At 50.1% G+C, this 15,536-nt stretch overlaps 1 protein-coding gene across 2 annotated transcripts in view; it reads left to right on the top strand.

The window, feature by feature from the left end:
• The first annotated feature begins 7,001 nt into the window (after window positions 1–7,001).
• ANKRD52 (ankyrin repeat domain 52) overlaps window positions 7,002–15,536 on the top strand; it is a 21,190-nt gene continuing 12,655 nt past the window's right edge. The window contains exons 1-15 of one of the 2 annotated variants that reach the window (XM_023210798.1): window positions 7,002–7,144; window positions 7,478–7,561; window positions 8,028–8,106; window positions 8,304–8,374; window positions 9,403–9,603; window positions 10,121–10,208; window positions 10,353–10,495; window positions 10,796–11,008; window positions 11,271–11,349; window positions 11,657–11,771; window positions 11,973–12,055; window positions 12,162–12,279; window positions 12,489–12,557; window positions 12,742–12,882; window positions 12,962–13,042. In XM_023210798.1, coding sequence (XP_023066566.1) covers window positions 7,118–7,144; window positions 7,478–7,561; window positions 8,028–8,106; window positions 8,304–8,374; window positions 9,403–9,603; window positions 10,121–10,208; window positions 10,353–10,495; window positions 10,796–11,008; window positions 11,271–11,349; window positions 11,657–11,771; window positions 11,973–12,055; window positions 12,162–12,279; window positions 12,489–12,557; window positions 12,742–12,882; window positions 12,962–13,042 — 1,592 coding nt within the window. In that variant the 5' untranslated portion in view covers window positions 7,002–7,117. Of the gene's footprint in view, window positions 7,145–7,477; window positions 7,562–7,609; window positions 7,871–8,027; window positions 8,107–8,303; window positions 8,375–9,402; window positions 9,604–10,120; window positions 10,209–10,352; window positions 10,496–10,795; window positions 11,009–11,270; window positions 11,350–11,656; window positions 11,772–11,972; window positions 12,056–12,161; window positions 12,280–12,488; window positions 12,558–12,741; window positions 12,883–12,961; window positions 13,043–15,536 lie in introns of those variants that run through there. The other variant, XM_023210799.2, reaches the window with a different exon arrangement.

Raw genomic sequence — 15,536 nt, 5'->3', positions numbered from 1 at the left:
CTGGGATTACAGGCATGCGCCGCCATGCCCAGCTAATTTTTGTATTTTTAGTAGACATGGGGTTTCGCCGTGTTGGCCAAGCTGGTCTTGAACTCCTGACCTCAGGTGATCCACCTGCCTCAACTTCCCAAAGTGCTGAGATTACAGGTGTGAGCCATCGTGCCCAGCCCTGCCTACTTTTTCTAGCGTCGCTGGCAGCGGCTTGGATAGTGCGCACCATTGAGACTGGGTCAGCTTCTTCCAGTCCACTGACTTAAATGTTAATCTCCTTTGGCAACACTGTCACAGACACCCAGGAACAACACTTTGCATGCTTCAAACCAATCAAGTTGATACTCAGTATTAACCATCACAGAGCCTTTATCATATTCGGCCTTGTTTATAGTTAGAAGCACTGTTCATCTTTGTAGCGTCCACAAGTGGTTAGTGCTGTGTTCTATATTTTTGGGAAAGGAGATTAACATTCCAAGCTCTGAGCTAAGGCTGCATGGTTTTTACCTTTAATATTTATAGAAAGAAGTGAGGTAGGAAGAACCAGATATTCCTAGGACAGAGAACCATCTTTGTCTGAAAAGTGTGCATTTGATGAAGAGTGAGACCTCATGGACAGAAACCCAGGCAAGTAAATATCACTATACTGCTTTTCATGATTCAAGAAGAAAAAAAAAAATACTCTTGGCTGAGCACGGTGGCTCACTCCTGTAATCCCAGCACTTTGGGAGGCTAAGGCAGGCAGATCACTTGAGGTCAGGAATTCGAGACCAGCCTGGTCAACATAGTGAGACCTTATCTCTACTAAAAATACAATTAGCCAAGCATGGTGGCGAGCGCTTCTAATCCCAGCTACTCGGGAGGCTGGGCAGGAGAATTGCTTGAACCCAGGAGGCAGAAGTTGGAGTGAGCTGAGATTGTGCCACTGCACTCCAGCCTGAGCAACAGAGCAAGACTCCATGAAAGAAAGAAAGAAAGAAAGAGAGAAAGAAAGAGAGAGAAAGAGAGAGAGAAAGAGGGGTGGGAAGAGAAGGAGAAAAGAAAGAGAAAAAATGCTCTTGATAAAAGTCAGGTGAATAAAAGAAAAAAGGAGAGGAAGAAAGAAATTGGCAATTAGAAAGAGATTGGGCTAGGTGCAGTGGCTCATGCCTGTAATCCCAGCACTTCGGGAGGCTGAGGTGGGAGGATCACTTGAGGCTAGGAGTTCAAGACCAGCCTGGGCAACATAGAGACCCTTGTCTCTCCAAAAACAAAAGAGAGACTAGAATTAAGTGGGTGCAAAAGAATGGTGGTGCCTGCTGTTGAATTTCAAGAAATTCATGCTATTACAGTACAAACCTTTCCTCTGCTTGCTTGCTAAATCTTCAGTCAAGCTCTCCACTTTCAGGAAAGCTTTCCCTGAGAAGTGTTGTGTGTGGTGGTTATGCGGAGGGGCAGGGGATAAAGTAAATAAGACTGTGTTGCAGCCAAGCATGGTGGCTCATACCTGTAATCCCAGCACTTTGGGAGGCAAAGGTGGGTGGATCACCTGAGCCCAGGAGTTTGAGACCAGTCTGGGCAATATGGCGAAACCTTGTCTCTACAAAAAATACAAAAAAAATTAGCCAGGCATGGTGGTACATGCCTGTAATCCCAGCCACTTGGGAGTCTCAGTTGGATCACCTGGGCCCAAGAGGTTGAGGCTGCAGTGAGCCATGATTGCACCACTGCACTCCAGTTTGTGTGATGGGAGTCAGACACTGTCTCAAAAAAAAAAAAAAAAAAAAAAAAAAGACTGTGTTGCAATGCTGGTCTAATTAATGTGGAACAGACATCTGGTCTAGAAAGAGGGTGGTTCTTGGGCCTGGCGCGGTCGCTCAGGCCTGTAATCCCAGCACTTTGGGAGGCCGAGGCAGGCAGATCATGAGGTCAGGAGATCGAAACCATCCTGGCCAACGTGGCAAAACGCCATTTCTACAAAAAATACAAAAAAAAAAAAAAAAAAAAGCCAGGTGTGGTGATGCGCACCTATAGTCCCAGCTACTCGGGAGGCTGTGGCAGAGAATCACTTGAGCCCGGGAGGCAGAGGTTGTAGTGAGTGGAGATCGTACCACTGCACTCCAACCTGGGTGATAGATGGAGACTCTGTCTCAAGAAAAAGAGAAAAAACAAAAGGCGAGGTGGCTCACACCTGCAATTCCAGCACTTTCGGAGGCCAAGCAGTCGAATTACCTGAGGTTGGGAGTTCAAGACCAGCCCTGACCAACATGAAGAAACCCCGTCTCTACTAAAAATACAAAATTAGCGGGGCGTGGTGGCACATGCCTGTAATCCCAGCTACTTGGGAGGCTGAGGTAGGAGAATTGCTTGAACCCCGGAGGTGGAGATTACAGTGAGCCTAGATGGTGCCATTGCACTCCAGCCTGGGCAACAAGAGCAAAACTCTGTCTCATAAAAAAAAGTTTGAGCCCATCTTCTCTGGATTTCAAGTAAGCAAGGGCCATTGGGTGATCACCAAAACCCATTTTATATAAACTCTTCTGCCTCCATAGCAGTTAGTACTACCAATTCAAAATAATTATTGACCAAATGAATATGTTTTATTATTTATCTATTTAATTTTTGAGACGGAGGCCTCACTCTGTCACCCAGATTGGAGTGCACTGGTGTGATCTCGGCTCATGCAACCTCTGCCTCCCAGGCTCAAGTGATCCTCTCACCTCAGCCTCCCAAATAGCTGCAACCACAGGAGGACACTACCACATTTTTGGTAGAGACAGAGTTTCATCATCTTGCCCAGGTTGGTCTCGAACTCCTGAACTCAAGCAATATGTCCATGTTGGCCTTCCAAAGTGCTGGGATTACAGGCGTGAGCCACCATGCCTGGACTGATGGGCACATGACCTTAAAGGACAGATTTACTCTTTATAATCCCACTCTTGTGTCCAGCCCCACCCCCCTCTGACTAAGGGCTTATACGTATGAGACAGCTGCTTTGAATGAGGAGTAAGGATCTGGTTGGTTAAAAGACAGAAATTAACTGGGATACATAACTGACCTGTGACCTCTTTATCACTGTGCTTTAACCAAGTTGACTGGTACAGAATCCCCAAGGTCCCCATACTTCCTTCAAGTACTGACTCAAGACACACCTCCTCCAGGAAGAACCCGTTGACTGAACCCTTCCTTCAACATTACTCTGAACACATACTGCCATGTAATCTAGTATGTATCGTATATTCTGTAGTTGTTTCACATGTATATGTATGTTCATCTACTAAGTTATAAGCTCCTCATAAAGAGACACCATTATTTCTAATTTTTGACCTCCCAACCAGTTAGTACAGGGCTGTACATCGGATGAGTCCTCACATTTAGTCCTCACATTTGTCAGAAGAAGGAAAACTGAGGCTTAAAAATAGGTAGCCATCTGTCTAGAGTTACCCAAATATGAATGCAGTAGTTCAATCCTGCAGGACTGTCCATATAAGAGGGTTTTAACACCACTTCTGGTCTCCTCCTCCCATACCCTGTGTATCTCCCTGAGCCCCGATAGTATCAGTGTTCCCTACATCAAATCCTTTTTTTCCCTACTGGGAAATCCTCTTTCAGTGCTCTAAATAATATTAAAAATAACTCTTCTAGCCCTTCCTCCTCCCTCCAGTTGCCCAGAGAACCAGGCTGGCAACATCTCTTGTTCACCTTCATCCCCTAGCCAGACCCAGGCACGTGACCCCAGCTCAATCCCTGACTCCAATTCCTCAGGTTACCAAGAGTTATTTTGGGCAATAGATACCATGTATGCCCCTCCTTCTCATCCTCTGGGGCATATCCTAGTTTAGCCCTTCCTGGAAGGCCCATAATATCCAATAGCCAAGTCCCAACACCCATACCCATTTGATCCTTTGCTACCTTTGGTTTCTGCTGCTTCATCATCATCATCATCAATCATCAAATATTAAATGCCTGTTTCTCTATACTGATATTCTGGAGCTTAAAAAAACCAATACCTTTTCCTTTGGAAAGCTCAAAATAATTTTTTTTCATTTAAAAAAAAAAAAAAATTTAAAGTCCATGTTAGAGAAGACTGTGACTCTGGCTTACAAGGAGTTTAAAACTCACTTTATGGCCAGGTGTGGTGGCTCACACCTATAATACCAGCATTTTGGAAGGCCAAGGTGGGCAGATCACCTGAGCTCAGAAGTTTGAGACTAGCCTGGACAACATGGCCAAACCCTGTCTCTACAAAAGTTAGCGGGGCATGATGGTGCCTACCTGTAATCCCAGTTACTCCTGCAGCTGAGGCAGGATCACCTGAGCCCAGGAGGTTGAGGCTGCAGTGAGCTGAGATCACACCACTGCACTTCAGCCTGGGCGATAGAGCGAGACTCCATCTCAAAAAAACAAAACAAAACAAAAACAAAAACAAAAAATAATAGCCAGGTGTGGTGGTGTGTGCCTGTGGTCCCAGCTATTGAGGAGGCTGAGGTTGCAGTGAGCTGAGATCAAGCCACTGCGCTCCGCCTTGGCGACAGACTCCAGCCTAGGTGACAGAGTGAGACCCTGTTTCAAAAAAAAAAAAAAAGGTGAAAATAAGACCGGGTGCAGTGGCTCACACCTGTAATCCCAGCACTTTGGGAGGCTGAGGTGAGCGGATCACGAGGTTAGGAGATCGAGACCATCCTGGCTAACACGGGGAAAACCCGTCTCTACTAAAAATACAAAAAATTAGCCTGGGGTGGTGGCGGGCACCTGTAGTCCCAGCTACTTGGGAGGCTGAGGCAGGAGAATGGCATGAACCCGGGAGGCGGAGCATGCAGTGAGCTGAGATGGTGCCACTGCACTCCCGCCTGGGTGACAGAGCAAGACTCCGTCTCAAAAAAAAAAAGGTAAAATGAGAAACAAAGGTGTACAATTTAACCAGATTGTGGCAGTATAAACTAAGTATGTAAGTGGTAAGGAGAACAAAAGGAAAAGAGCCTATTAACCAGGGGAGACTTCCTGGAAGAGGTAAGTTTAAAGCAATATTTTATTTCTTTGTAATTTTTGTGTGTGCATGGAATCACGGAGTGATTGCTCCTAAGCAATATTTTAATTTTTATTTTCAATATGGTAAAAAATTTAAAAATTCTAAAAGGTATATACTGATAGGTAAATTTCCCTCTCATTCCTTATTTCCTGTACCCCAGTTTTTCTTTCAAGGAAAAAAGGACTGTTACTAATGTCTTAAGTATCTTTCTAGTAGGAAGGCAAGGGAAGGCTTTTTTTGTTGTTGTTGAGACGGAATCTGGCTCTGTCACCCAGGCTGGAGAGCAGTGGGTTCTCCTGCCTCAACCTCTCCAGTAGCTGGGATTACAGGCGTGCACCACCATACCAGGCTAATTTTTTATATTTTTGGTAGAGATGGGGTTTCACCATGTTGGCTGGGAGGGTGTTGCATTATTTTTGTTTGGTCCTGGGACTGTTTTGGACAGAGTTTCACTCTTTCTGCCCAGGCTGGAGTGCAATGGCACATCTCTGCTCACCGCAACCTCTGCCTCCCGGGTTCAAGCAATTCTCCTGCCTCAGCCTCCCAAGTAGCTGGGATTACAGGCGCCCGCCACCATGCCCGGCTAATTTTATGTATTTTTAGTAGAGACGGGGTTTCACCATGTTGGCCAGGATGGTTTCAATCTCTTGACCTCGTGATCCGCCCGCCTCGGCCTCCCAAAGTGCTGGAATTACAGGCGTGAGCCACCGCACCCGGCCAGGAAGGCTTTTTTAAAAAGTATTTTCGCAGGGTGCGGTGGCTCACGCCCGTAATCCCAGCTCTTTGGGAGGCCAAGGCAGGTGGATCACGTGAGGTCAGGAGTTCGAGACCAGTCTGACCAACATGGTGAAACTCTGTCTCTACTAAAATACAAAAATTAGCCGGGCAGGGTGGTGGGCGCCTGTAGTCTCAGCTACTGGGGAGGCTGAGACAGGATAATCACTTGAACCCGGGAGGCAGATGTTGCAGTGAGCCGAGATCATGCCACTGCACTCCAGCCCGGGCGACAAGAGTGAAACTCCGTCTCAAAAAACAAAATAAAATAAAATGTGTTTTTATGTTTAAACCTTTTTCCTCTCCCCGCAAGGGAGGACCTTTATATATAAAGCCTTGACAAGACGCCAGCATGCTGCACTTCGTCCATTACGTGTTTTCTTCAATGTGTATTGAATTGTGAAACTCTGAACAGGACCCTGGATCACCTTTCAGAAATTGTATCAATTTTTCAATCTCATTTTTCGTCTTCCTCCTTTTTCCGATTCTGGTTTGAGATGACTTCCATTCATTTCTTCTCTAATTGATGGCTTTCTGGCCTCTCCATTGGAGGAGGGGAAGCACCACATGCTGTTCTGGGAAGAAATTGTTGAGTGTTTTCCACTTTAACCTTGCAATGGAATCAGTAAGGAGCTGGAAAATGTCCCTTCTGTTTGTCTTGGCGGCCTTTTCCAGTTGCCAGTTGTCATGGCCTCTTTGTGAGTGTTTTCTGCAGTAGAATCCTCCTTGGGGTTTCTCCGCATTTTGAGCACTTTTGCTATTTCTTCTCTACCGAACTCACGCATCCGCCAGTGGAGATACACGCTTTCCCTCCCTCTGGGGATATTGCCATACATAATTCCCAGTTCTCCACCCGCCAGTTCCCCCTAGTCTGTGGGGGATTTCGGGGTGTGGAATCGCTGACTGGAGGAGTTAGCTCCGGCGGGAGCATTGTGGGCTGGGTGAGATCTGGCCCGCCGTTTGGTCCTCAGTTTGGGAAGCACCGCGGGACCAAGGCCCAGGTTTCCGCTAGGGTCTTGTGACGAACCCCTTGGGCCGCCAGACTGGCGCGGCCAGCTGCGGGAGCCGGGGAGCCGGCGCGTGAGTTCGGGGGTGCAGGGGCTGCTGGGGCCGCCAGGGTGGGGCGGAGGGCGCTGCGGCCGGGGTCCGTTTGCTCCGGGAGCGCTGGGACCCGGACGGCCGCCAGGGAGCGCTGCGGCCTCCCGCTCGCCCGCCCCCCGGTAGGCGGGGCCGCGCTCTCCCTGCAGCCGCCGCCGCAGCCGCCGCCTGGGCCGCTCCGTGTCCCCGGTGGAGCCACCGCCGCCGCCGCCGGGAGCTCGATGCGGACGGAGCCCGGGCCGGGCCATGGGGATCCTCAGCATCACGGACCAGGTCAGCCCTCCTCCCCTTCCCCGCTTCCTCCTTCCAGGGCTCCGCGCTACCACCACGCGAGCCCGGGGATGTGCGGCCTAGGCTGGGCCCGAGCCCGGGGCTCCCGCAGCTCCCGCCCCGCCCCATGCCGCGCTCCCCTCAACCGAGCCGGTGTCCTTGGGGACCTGGCAACCGGAGGAGGCACCGCGGGAGCCCGCTCCAGCCAGAATCCCCAGAGTGGACCCCCTCCACGGACGCCCCCCCGCCTCAAACCTGGGTGCTCCCCCACCCCCACCCCCACACCGGTTCCGCTCCGGCTCCAGCCCGCTCTCAGATTGCCGGTTCTCCCTGCAGCCGCCCCTGGTCCAGGCCATCTTTAGCCGAGATGTGGAGGAAGTGCGTTCCCTACTCTCGCAGAAGGAGAACATCAATGTGCTGGTGAGTTGGGAGCAGGGAGGATGGCGAGACCGGAATCCTGGCTCCCGTGTTCTGGACCCCTCCCCACCGGTGGGGCGGCTCCGTGTCTCCTCTGCTCAGATGAGGCCGCAGTTCTTTCCATCCTGGAGTGAAAGCCTACTCTGCATTTGGGGATGGAGAGCAGGTCAGGCTTGCAGCCCAGATCACTTGGGCTGGGGATGCCCAGGAACGTTGTTCTCTTCTGAACCTCCGGAGTCTGCAGCGCCCCCACCCCTCCTGGAAAAAGGAGCCGGCTTCTCAGCCCATTGGCCCTGACTCCACCCTCCCTAGGTGCTTGCCTTTGACTCCCAGTACTGGGACTTAGGACCCTGCAGAAACTATGGGAAGAGGTTGTGGGGAAGGGCCTGGAGCTCTGAGGCTTGGGCTGGGGTCCTTGATAGCCCCCTCACCCCGCGCCCACAGTCCCTCCTCTTTTTTGCCTTCCCAGGACCAAGAGAGGCGAACTCCATTGCATGCTGCTGCCTACGTAGGCGATGTCCCCATCCTCCAGTTGCTACTGATGTCAGGTGAAAGTGGGGAGCTGGAAGGTGTGGCACATAGGGAGGGAAGGGAGGGGAGGAGTCTTTTTTGATATTCAAGGATTGCTCTCCCGGGCTTGGTCCAGGCAAGGCTCCAGCTCCATTCAGATTTCCTGGCCTGATTACTGGCTTCCTTCATACCCCCTCCCCGCCTTCCATCAAAATAGGAAATTATATCCCCACAGGTGCTAATGTCAATGCTAAGGACACACTGTGGCTGACCCCTCTTCATCGTGCTGCTGCCTCCCGAAACGAGGTATGCGCCCCCACCTTCTTTTACCCTTTCAAAAAGGATGAGTTGCTTAAAGGTGGAAGTTAAGGGTCAAGGAGCCTCAGTCCTCAGCCCTACAAGCTGTTCTACCCCAGGTAGTGAGGAGATCAAATCTTGGCCCCTCCCTCCTACCCCTAGAACTGGCTGGTAAGGGGGCTGAGTGCTGCCAGCTGATGTGACTCAGGGAGAGCTTAACACTGGGCTGGCAGACTGCGGGGGCCCTGCTGCCAGGCCTGAGTGACTCATCCCTCCCTGGGGGGCCACCTTAAGTCTGATCCCCCTCTGGGCACTGAGATTTCTTTTCTTGTGATGGGGGATGGGTATAGTAATCTGTTGCATCCTTGGCCCTCAAGCAGCTTGAAAGTTGACAGCACAGGGGCCAAACATATTTCATCAGTTGGGTCCTTTGCCCTATTCCCATCAGCCCTGCAGACAGGGAAAGGGGGACCTCTTCCTCAGTTCATCACTTCCCTGGCTCCAGCTACCAGGGGGAGGGGCCGAGGCCAGTGGGAATGAGGTAGGTGGTGGTTAGGAGGGGCATGTTAGCTCGGGTTTTGCAAAGGAACCGGTATCTGTTTGCTTACTGAGATACTGAAAATAATTTTGGTGCCTATGAGAAGGCTAAAGAGGGTGTTCAGGGCAAGGTATAGCAAGAGCATTTAGTTTTCCTGAAGTGGTGGGGGGTTGGGATGTGTGGATCTCCATGTGTAGATTTGTTTGGGAATGGATGTACGTGTGAGTGAAGATTTTCATGGTCTAAGTTGGCGAGTCAGGTGGCTTGAAGAAGAGCAAAGGGTCCTTGTTTTACTCAGCAAGGTAAGGAAGAGCTCAAGGTCTAAGAAAATCCAGAAGATGGGAAGTAGGTATTGAGAGGCTAGGGATGTTGGAAGAATGAGAAGAGACTCTGTGCTGGGGAAAACGGGGCTGTAGATGCTATGCTGACCTATTCCTTCCATTTCCTGTTGTTTTACCTCCCGTTCCCACTCTCTCTTTTGTCTCCTGCCCCTCAACAGAAGGTGCTGGGGCTGCTGCTGGCACATTCAGCAGATGTGAATGCCCGGGACAAGCTGTGGCAGACACCACTGCATGTGGCTGCTGCCAACCGGGCCACCAAGTGTGCTGAGGCTCTGGCACCCCTGTTGAGCAGCCTCAACGTGGCTGACAGGAGCGGGCGCAGTGCTCTGCACCATGCAGTGCATAGTGGGCATCTTGAGGTGAGGACTGTTCCCATCCAGGCCCAGCTGGGGCTTTCCCTTTTCTTACCTTCCTACTCACCTTTCCCTGCTTCTAGGCCTTCAAGCCTGAAGGAGAAGCAGCCCAGATGGTTATATAAACACTAAAACTCAAGCGCTAAATGAATGGTCAGACTAGATTAAAATTCTTAACTTGGACTTCAGGAGGTTGGTAAAACCTTGGATTTTGCGTAGAAAATATTTGCATACACGCCTTTCTGAAGAGAGTCCGTGTCTTTCAGCACATTTGCAAAGACAAGAGTTTAAGAACCACCAAATCACCTGAAGAGACTCCCTTGTTTCCCTCAAAGTTCCAAATCTCTCCAGTATCTCCTCCTTAGTGCCTGCTCTGCTGTTCCCTCAAGTGCTCCAGGTTGTTTTGCTCATGGAAAAAGGCATTAGGCTGCCTCAGCCTTTTCAGGAGCTGAGGCCTCTGCTCTTAGGTAGGTTGAGGGCACGAATCTGGCTCTAAACAGGTGTCTTTCATATCCTGATATAGACGGTGAACCTGCTCCTCAACAAGGGAGCCAGCCTGAATGTCTGTGACAAAAAGGAGCGGCAGCCTCTACACTGGGCAGCTTTTCTAGGTGAGAGAGAATACACGGGAAAATCAGAAATTTGACATTTAGGATTCCTAGGGCAGGGATATGGGGTGGCAGCCTTTGAAGAGAGGAGTGCCGGGCCTTAGAGTTTACCTTCTACTTCCTTTAGAGTGTCTTCTCTTTTCTCAGGGCACTTGGAGGTCCTGAAACTGCTGGTGGCACGGGGAGCAGACCTCGGCTGCAAGGACCGCAAGGGCTATGGGCTGCTCCATACAGCTGCTGCCAGTGGCCAGATTGAAGTGGTGAAGTACCTGCTTCGGATGGGAGCGGAGGTCAGGGCTTTGAGCTCTGGGGTTGGGGACTATGAGCAGTGAGTAGGAGATTGTAGAGTCTGTTATGGAGATATGAGGTATTGGGTTGTTGGTGTAGTTTTGGGAGGTTGGAAGGGCATGGTAGAGAGGGTCTGAATAATGCTTACCTTAGCCATAGTACCCTGAGTACCTTAGTACCTTGGGTCAGAAACCCCAGAGGAACTGAGGCAGTCATTGGATTTCTGGGATCTGTAGGCTACATGTGCTGGCTTCTACTTTGTTTAAACTGATACCGCCTTACTCTCACTGCTGAATATCCAGATCGATGAGCCCAACGCTTTTGGAAACACAGCTTTGCACATCGCCTGCTACCTGGGCCAGGATGCTGTGGCTATTGAGCTGGTGAATGCCGGAGCCAATGTCAACCAGCCGAATGACAAGGGCTTCACGCCACTGCATGTGGCTGCAGTCTCCACCAATGGCGCTCTCTGCTTGGAGCTATTGGTTAATAATGGGGCTGACGTCAACTACCAGGTGCCTGAAGGGATAAGGCTTAGACTAGTGGGGAGCGAAACCTGGCTCTAGGGGTCCTGACTGTATCTGGATAACTCTCGTGGAATTATCCACTTGCTTCCTGGGGTAATCAGACCTTGCCAGGGACTCAGGAGAGAGTGGGCTAAGAAGGTGCCATATGACCCTTTTGTCCTTAGAGATATGTCCTTGGAAGGGAGATAGGGCATTCTCTGTGCTTTGCACTGGAAAAAAACAAAAACAAAAACCCACCATGTTTCCACAGAGCAAAGAAGGGAAAAGTCCTCTGCACATGGCTGCAATCCATGGCCGTTTCACACGCTCCCAGATCCTCATCCAGAATGGTATGGACCTGGGAGACTTTGTGCTCTCATCCCTTCCTCCCCCAAGGAACTCATTTCTAGAATCTCCCTAACTTCCTTCTCCTACCCTCTTCCAGTAGGATGGGCCCTTGGCACTCTGACCAAGGGACCTGTGGAAATGGCCCTGCTCTGCCCTGCCCAGTCTCCTAAGGCCTAGAAACAGGATAAAACATGTAGAATCCTGGGCCTCGCACCTGATGCATAGTAGGCACTCAAATCGTGGCTAGCTCGCGAGAGTGGTCTTAAGCCTGAGGTCCGCCTGAGCTTGTGTGTGTGTATCCCCTCACAGGCAGTGAGATTGATTGTGCCGACAAATTTGGGAACACGCCACTGCATGTGGCTGCTCGCTACGGACACGAGCTGCTCATCAGCACCCTCATGACCAATGGCGCAGATACCGCCCGGTGAGTCAGGGCCCTGACTCCACTTCTGGGCTGCCCAGATCTGCACAAACTGCTCACATCAACCATGGAGTCACAGAGAAGCTTGCCAAAGGGCACCTTGGAGAACCTCCTTCCCTGACTCTAGGGTGGTGGTGGGTCAAAGAAGAGGTCTTACTTGGTCCCTCCTTGACCCAAGGACTGAGTTCCTCAACTTGTCTCTAGGCGTGGCATCCATGACATGTTCCCCCTGCACTTAGCTGTTCTCTTTGGATTCTCTGACTGTTGTCGTAAGCTTCTTTCCTCAGGTACGTGCTGATGGGCTGGGGATTGGCAGGTGTAGAGGGGAGCAAAGACCTTTCCCTCCCTGCTGAACACTCTCAGATGTGACCTGTGGCTGTTCTGTGCCTCCAGGTCAGTTGTACAGCATTGTGTCTTCACTCAGCAATGAGCATGTGCTTTCAGCTGGGTTTGACATCAATACACCTGACAACCTTGGCCGTACCTGTCTTCATGCTGCTGCTTCCGGAGGGTGAGTTCTCTTTCTTTCTCCCATCCTTTGAGCAGGGAGCTGGGCAAAGGTCTGGGCCTGTCATTCTTGCCTGCCCAGATCTATTCCCCCCCCAACAATGAGAGCAGTCACAGCAGAAAGGGCTTGCTAGTTCTATCCCTCCTTAGCCCCACCCTGGGCCTGTGGCTTCCCTTTGAGGCTATAACTCTCTTAACACATCTTTCTTTTAGGAATGTTGAATGTCTTAATTTGCTGTTGAGCAGTGGAGCTGACTTAAGGAGGAGGGACAAATTTGGCAGGTATGCTGATAGGCAGGGGTAAACATAGGGAATGTCTGATTAGAGAAACATGGTAGAGGGAGGAAGGGTTGAGATTGGAGAGTTAAATAAGGAGAATGTTATGAAGCAGCGTTTGGCTGCACATCTGATTGCATTCGGATCTGTCTCTGATTCTCTTCCCCACCCTCCTTCACTTCTTCCTCAGGACACCACTGCACTATGCAGCTGCTAACGGTAGCTACCAGTGTGCAGTAACATTGGTAACTGCTGGGGCAGGTGTCAACGAGGCCGACTGTAAAGGCTGCTCTCCCCTCCACTACGCTGCCGCTTCCGACACTTACAGGAGGTGAGGCTACCAGTCTGGTCCTTCTCAGTCCCATTCACCTCCCTAAGCCTGGCCCTAACTTTCTCTCTCTCCTCCCCAGAGCGGAACCCCACACACCTTCCAGCCATGATGCCGAAGAGGACGAGCCACTGAAGGAGTCCCGCAGGAAGGAGGCCTTCTTGTGAGTAGCAGAGAGGGCCCCTGGGATGTGCTTTCCCACCCATGCAAGCTCTGGCCCTGCTGTCCTCCTACCTACTCTGAACCTCCACCCTACACTGCTGCTGTACTGCTGGTCAGCCAGCAGTGTGTCTTGAGCTCTCTGGGTTTAGTCCATAGTGGGCAAAGACAAAAAGTATGAGATTGAAGCTCAGGAGCTTCAGGGAAAAAAAACCCAGAAGTATGAGAAACAGTTCCTTCCCTAAAGGAATGAAATAGATGTGTTTTTTTTTTTTTTTTTGGAGACAGAGTCTCACTCTGTTGCCCATGCTGGAATGCAGTGGCATGATCTTGGCTCACCGTGCCCAGCCAGTCTTCTTGAGAGGATTAGAAAATCTAAATGTACAAAATAATTGTTTATTCCATAAGCATTAACTGAATATATAGTTACTAGTTTCCAAGTACTATGCTAGATACTAAGGATAAAAGATGAGGCTGAGTGTGGTGGCTCAAGCCTGTAATCCTAGCACTTTGGGAAGCTGAGGTAGGCCGATAGCCTGAAGTTAGGAGTTCAAGACCAGCCTGACCAACATGGCAAAATCCCGTCTCTACTAAAAATACAAAAATTAACCAGGTATGGTGGCGCACGCCTATAATCCCAGCTACTCAGCAGGCTGAGGCAGGAGAGTTGCTTGAACCAGGGGGGTGGAGGTTGTGAGCCGAGATCACGCCACTGCATTCCAGCCTGGGCAACCGAAGAAGACTCTGTCTCAAAAAAATTAAAATTAAAAATAGGCCAGATGCGATGGCTCACACCTGTAATCCCAGCACTTTGGGAGGCCATTCGCAGCACTTTGCCTCGGGGTAACCCCAGGCAGATCATCTGAGGTCAGGAGTTCGAGACCAGCCTGGCCAACGTAGTGAAACCCCCATCTCTACTAAAAATACAAAAATTAGCCGGTCATGGTGGCAGGCACCTGTAATCCCAGCTACTCAGGTGGCTGAGGCAGGAGAATCACTTGAACCAGGGAGGTGGAGGTTGCAGTGAGTCAAGATCACGCCAGTCCACTCAACCTGGGTGACAGAGTGAGACTCTGTCTCCGAAAAAATAAATAAATAAATAAAAATTTAAAAAGGAAGAATTGTCCCAAATTTCTGTCTTTTGAAAGCTAGTAATCTGTTGGGAAAGATAAACAAAAGGACACTTGTGCATACTAATGTAAGATGATTTAATGACAGGGGAAACTAGGTTTAGGGGTATGTGAGAACTCTCTGTACTATCTTCACAATTTTTCTTTTTCTTTCTTTTTTTAATTAATTTATTTTGTAGCACAGGAATCTCGCTATGTTGCCCACACTGGTCTCGAACTCCTGGGCTCAAGCAATCCTCCTGCCTCAGACTCCCAAAGTGCTGGGATTACAGATGTGAGCCACCACACCCAGCCCACAATTTTTCTATAAATCTGATAATATTCTAAAACAAAAAGTTTATTTTTTGCTGGGCACGGTGGCACATGCATGTATTCCCAGCTACGCAGGAGGCAGGTGCAGGTAAGGCAAGAGGATCGTGCAAACCCAGGAGTTTGAGGCTATAGTGCAGTATGATCATGCCTATGAATAGCCACTGCACCCCAGCCTGGACAGCATAGTGAGACCCCATCTCTAAAAAAAAAAAAAACCCCACAAAAATCAGCTAGGCACAGTGACTCATGCCTGTAATCCCAGCACTGAGGTGGGAGGATTGCTCGAGCCCAGGAGTATGAGACCAGCCTGGCTAACACATAATGAGACCCCATCTCTATTTTATTAAATTTAATTAATTAATTAATTTATTTATTTGAGATGGAGTCTTGCTCTGTCACCCAGGCTGGAGTGCAGTTGCGCAATCTCGGCTCACTGCAACTCTGCATTCCAGGTTCAAGTGATTCTCCTGCCTCTGCTTCCCGAGTAGCTGAGATTACAGGTGCCTACCACCATGCCCAGCTAATTTGTTTTTTTTTGAAGACCAAGTCTCACTCTGTTGCCCAGGCTGGAGTGCAGTGGCATGATCTCGGCTCACTGCAGCCTCCACCTCCTGGGTTCAAGCAATTCTGCCTTAGCCTCCTGAGTAGCTGGGACTACAGGTGCACGCTGCCACGCCTGGCTAATTTTTTGTATTTTAGTACAGATGAGGTTTTCACCATGTTGCCCAGGCTGGTCTCGAACTCCTGAGCTCAGGCGATCCACCTGCCTTGGCCTCCCAAAGTGCTAGGATTGCAGGCGTGAGCCACCACGCCCAGCCTAATTTTTGTATTCTTAGTAGAGAGAGGGTTTCACCATGTTGGCCAGGTTGGCCATAAACTCCTGACCGCAGGTGATCTGCCCACCTCAGCCGCCCCAAGTGATGGGACTACAGGCGTGAGCCACTGAGCCAGGCCCCTGTCTCTATTTAAAATAAATAAATTAAATAATTTTTTAAAAGATTTATTTGGGCCGGGCGCGGTGGCTCAAGCCTGTAATCCCAGCACTTTGGGAGGCCG

The sequence above is a fragment of the Piliocolobus tephrosceles genome, chromosome 10, assembly GCF_002776525.5.
Source record: "Piliocolobus tephrosceles isolate RC106 chromosome 10, ASM277652v3, whole genome shotgun sequence".
Classification (NCBI taxonomy): Eukaryota; Metazoa; Chordata; class Mammalia; order Primates; family Cercopithecidae; genus Piliocolobus; species Piliocolobus tephrosceles.
This window is presented reverse-complemented; position numbering and strand designations above follow the sequence as displayed.